General features: G+C 46.1%; 2 protein-coding genes across 3 annotated transcripts in view; both read right to left on the bottom strand.

Annotated features, from left to right (window-relative positions):
* nfkb1 (nuclear factor of kappa light polypeptide gene enhancer in B-cells 1) overlaps positions 1 to 5,000 on the bottom strand; it is a 1,201,612-nt gene that overhangs the window by 1,114,809 nt on the left and 81,803 nt on the right. The window lies entirely within an intron of this gene.
* LOC116060261 (phospholipid-transporting ATPase ABCA1-like) overlaps positions 1 to 5,000 on the bottom strand; it is a 90,195-nt gene that overhangs the window by 22,998 nt on the left and 62,197 nt on the right. The window contains exons 48-49 of one of the 2 annotated variants that reach the window (XM_036006298.1): positions 4,454 to 4,697; positions 112 to 570 (exon numbers count right to left, since the gene is read on the bottom strand). In XM_036006298.1, the coding sequence (XP_035862191.1) occupies positions 418 to 570; positions 4,454 to 4,697 (397 nt within the window). In that variant the 3' untranslated portion in view covers positions 112 to 417. Of the gene's footprint in view, positions 1 to 111; positions 571 to 4,453; positions 4,698 to 5,000 lie in introns of those variants that run through there. The other variant, XM_036006301.1, reaches the window with a different exon arrangement.

The raw sequence follows: 5,000 nt of genomic DNA, 5'->3' as shown, positions 1-5,000 counted from the left end.
TGTGTGTGTGTGTGTCTCTGTGTGTGTGTGTGTGTGTGTGTCTCTGTGTGTGTGTGTGTGTGTGTGTGTGTGTGTCTCTGTGAGTGTGTGTGTGTGTGTCTCTGTGTTTGTGTGTGTGTGTCTGTGTGTGTGTGTGTGTGTGTGTGTGTGTGTGTGTGTGTGTGTGTGTGTGTACAGTACTGGAGTAAATGTATTTAGTTACATTCCAGCGCTGACGGGCGGGTTCATTAAAGGCAGCGGGTCAGTCCCAGAAGAAGAAGAAGAAGAAGAAGAAGAAGAAGAAGAAGAAGAAGAAGAAGAAGAAGAAGGCGTCAGCAGGAAGTCTGACTGTTCAAGTGTCTTTAAACGCTTGCATTGACTGGCACGAGGCGGCAGGTAGCTCCGCCCACAGGACTCAGCTGTGACATCACAGCGGTGTCACATGACGCTCTCCCCCAGCGCCGCGGCACCGCCAGCGTCTCCGTGGTTACCACTCAGCACGCCGACCTCGATGGCCACGTCTCGCCGTCTCACCGAGTTGTCTTTGGAGTGATAGTCATCACTCTGGTCCTTCGCAAAGTTCACAAACACCTGGAACACAGACAGGTAAACAGGTAAACACCTGGAACACACAGACAGGTAATCAGGTAAACACCTGGAACACACAGACAGGTAATCAGGTAAACACCTGGAACACACAGACAGGTAATCAGGTAAACACCTGGAACACACAGACAGGTAATCAGGTAAACACCTGGAAACACAGACAGGTAATCAGGTAAACACCTGGAACACAGACAGGTAAACAGGTAAACACCTGGAACACACAGACAGACAGGTAAACAGGTAAACACCTGGAACACAGACAGGTAAACAGGTAAACACCTGGAACACAGACAGATAAACACCTGGAACACACAGACAGGTAGTCAGGTAAACACCTGGAACACACAGACAGGTAGTCAGGTAAACACCTGGAACACACAGACAGGTAGTCAGGTAAACACCTGGAACACACAGACAGGTAATCAGGTAAACACCTGGAACACACAGACAGGTAAACAGGTAAACACCTGGAACACACAGACAGGTAAACAGGTAAACACCTGGAACACACAGACAGGTAGTCAGGTAAACACCTGGAACACACAGACAGGTAAACAGGTAAACACCTGGAACACACAGACAGGTAGTCATGTAAACACCTGGAACACACAGACAGGTAGTCAGGTAAATACCTGGAACACACAGACAGGTAATCAGGTAAACACCTGGAACACACAGACAGGTAAACAGGTAAACACCTGGAACACACAGACAGGTAAACAGGTAAACACCTGGAACACACAGACAGGTAGTCAGGTAAACACCTGGAACACACAGACAGGTAAACAGGTAAACACCTGGAACACACAGACAGGTAATCAGGTAAACACCTGGAACACACAGACAGGTAGTCAGGTAAACACCTGGAACACACAGACAGGTAAACAGGTAAACACCTGGAACACACAGACAGGTAATCAGGTAAACACCTGGACACACAGACAGGTAAACACCTGGAACACACAGACAGGTAAACAGGTAAACACCTGGAACACACAGACAGGTAAACACCTGGAACACACAGACAGGTAATCAGGTAAACACCTGGAACACATAGACAGACAGGTAAACAGGTAAACACCTGGAACACATAGACAGACAGGTAAACAGGTAAACACCTGGAACACACAGACAGGTAAACGGGTAAACACCTGGAACACACAGACAGGTAATCAGGTAAACACCTGGAACACACAGACAGGTAATCAGGTAAACACCTGGAACACAGACAGGTAATCAGGTAAACACCTGGAACACACAGACAGGTAATCAGGTAAACACCTGGAACACAGACAGGTAATCAGGTAAACACCTGGAACACATAGACAGACAGGTAAACAGGTAAACACCTGGACACACAGACAGGTAAACACCTGAGGCCTGTACTACGAATCAAGATCAACATGTCCTGGATTTCTTTCAGTTCCCCGGCTTCACCTAACCTAACAACCGCGGTCCTGCATAACCTGTATCACGACGCTGGTTATCAACTAGTTCAGTCAACCCAGGTTTTTCCAATCTAGAGACGTGCGCGTTCACATAAAAGAGGCGGTGTTTGCGCAGCACGACCAATCGCAAACATCTACCAGAGCTGCATCTTTTAAACAAGAAGAACAAACTATAATTCTACATAAATATGAAGAACACAGACACGGTTTTACAGGCAAAATGCAGGAAGGAAAGCTGGCAAAAAAGCCGACGCTGTTATGCATAAATCACAACGTTTAGCTTATCAATATCCAGTGGTGTAGTCTACGTGATAGTAAGCTCCAGGATTTCCATATACTCACTTAAAAATGCCCAATGACACGTAACAACATACTTTCCATTATATATTTGATATATTTTGAATTGTCATCTGTGCTTTATTCTTCACATAGGCTCAATGGAGGTATTTCACCATAAATTGGTGCATAAAAGTATCTGAATGCAGGAAATGAAGTCGATGCTTAAAACTTCCCTGGGGGAGGACACTCAGACCCCCCACTATGATATGCCCCCATCCTCCCCCAAAGGCAGATTCTGGCCAATATACAGTACAGTACACCCACTACAATACATTAGACTAAACTGGTCACTTCCCCATCAGTCAGGCACAAGATCTGACCATATATAATTACACTTCTGCTTTCCATAAACTGTCGTTGCTTTAGGCTTTTATTTCAGTTGCAACCCCAGCAGTGGTGCGCGATCATGAGAGAAAATTAAAAAAAAGAACATAAAAACATAACTCAAACCGATGTGCGTATTGGCAACACACGGCTAAAGAAGGCAACAAATAGCCTATAAGTAATTCCCTCCGCTGAAAATCTATATCTTTCATAAAAATACCCATCAGGGAATGTTAACGGGGTTCTCGGTCTCTAAATGTTTTAACTTTTATGAGCGCTCCACTCTCTCTCTCTCTCCCTCTCCCTCTCCCTCTCTCTCTCTCTCTCTCTCTCTCTCTCTCTCCACCGAGCTCCAGCTGATCTTCTAAGAACGGTGACGCCGTTATCAGTCGAGTATTGATTGGTCAGTAGGCGGTGCTTTTATAACGGTTGATCTCTGATCTCCAACTTAACCTGCTCCCGACCAGGTTAGGCGTTCACCATAAGTTACCACGGCGATTGAACCCGATTACAAGTGATCCATCTTCGTAGTACAGAAAACCCTGGGTTGAACCTGAAGTTAGCTCGTTAACGCCAAATCTCGCTTCGTAGTACAGACCTCTGGAAACACACAGACAGGTAAACAGGTAAACACCTGGAACACACAGACAGGTAAGCAGGTAAACACCTGGAAACACAGACAGGTAAACACCTGGAACACACAGACAGGTAAACAGGTAAACACCTGGAAACACACAGACAGGTAATCAGGTAAACACCTGGAACACACAGACAGGTAAACACCTGGAAACACAGACAGGTAAACACCTGGAAACACACAGACAGGTAAACAGGTAAACACCTGGAAACACAGACAGGTAAACACCTGGAAACACACAGACAGGTAAACAGGTAAACACCTGGAAACACAGAAAAAATTGAATACAACACCCAAATTCAATGAAAGTAGTGGACTGATAATTTATTTTACAGAATCATCCACACTATTTTTTATTTTTTTGCAAATTTGGTTGAAAGAAAGCCAAATTTTCTGATGTTTTGAAAACGGGTCAAATATGACCCGAGGGCAACAGAAGGGTTAAGAAAAAAAAAACTGAAATATTTTAAGAGGGAAAAAAGTTAACATTTTAGGACAAAAAAAGTTGGGATGTTTTGAGGGGGAAAGAAAATTGGATTCTGATTTACTACAACACTGTTGACTGCATCAGTGATCTCTTTCCATTCAGCATTCTTTCTCCAGCCTTTAATACCAGCTCTCAGGCTGACGAATAGTGAACCAGAGATATCAGCTGGTTTCTCTCCACCTCTGAGAAGAGCCGCTTCTCAGCCGGATTACGTCTCGCCATGTCGTAAACTGTAGGGGCGAGGCCTCAAAACCCAGAATATATTGGGGCGTGATATTTAAATTACGATCATTTCCAGCCGCTGCATTTATCAATGTACGACCATTCTTACGCTCTGATTGGTGTGATACGAACGCTTCATGAATCACACGTGGAGTCTGTCTTAAGAGGATTTCTGCGCTCATATCTGCGCTGGTTTCTACGTTAGGTTGATAAATGAGGGCAAGAGAGCCCAGGATGAAAAATACTAAAGAAAAAAAGAAGTTACCCTTTAAAGTGACAGAAATATGAATAGAGTCTGGTGTGCACCAGACACCAGACTCTATTCATATTTCTGTCACTTTAATGTTTGTTTACAAAGCATGATATAAAATCCCTATAAATACTACATTTCCCATGAGCCCCGCTGCGTACCTGGTCCAGCGTTGTCTGGGTGACGGAGTAGTCTTCGATCCTCAGCGTGTCTTTGTTTTGGGCGAGGATGTTGAAGATGTGTGTGAGCGAGGTGAGAGAGGAGGGCAGCTGGTACTGCAGCATGTTGCGGTGCTTCTCCTTCAGCGTGCTGCCGCTCAGCTCGCTCTCGATGAACTTCATGACGGGCAGCAGGTCGGCGTCCGGCCCCCCCACCCGCAGGATGATGGTGTACCCGTCCCCGAACCTAACAGGACACAACAAGGCTCAGTCTCAGGATACATCTCCACTGCTACGTTTCCCCCTCTCATTCCCCCTGCTCTGGCGTTTCCCCCTCTCATTCCACCTGCTCTGGCGTTTCCCCCTCTCATTCCACCTGCTCTGGCGTTCCCTCCTCTCATTCCCCCTGCTCTGGTGTTTCTCCCTCTCATTCCCCATGCTCTGGTGTTTCCCCCTCTCATTCCCCATGCTCTGGTGTTTCCCCCTCTCATTCCCCCTGCTCTGGCATTCCCACCTCTCATTCCCCCTGCTCTGGTGTTCCCCCCTCTCA

Source organism: Sander lucioperca, chromosome 1, assembly GCF_008315115.2.
Source record: "Sander lucioperca isolate FBNREF2018 chromosome 1, SLUC_FBN_1.2, whole genome shotgun sequence".
In the NCBI taxonomy this organism is placed as follows: Eukaryota; Metazoa; Chordata; class Actinopteri; order Perciformes; family Percidae; genus Sander; species Sander lucioperca.
Note: the sequence above shows the minus strand (reverse complement) of the source record. Positions and strands in the feature narration are given on the sequence as shown.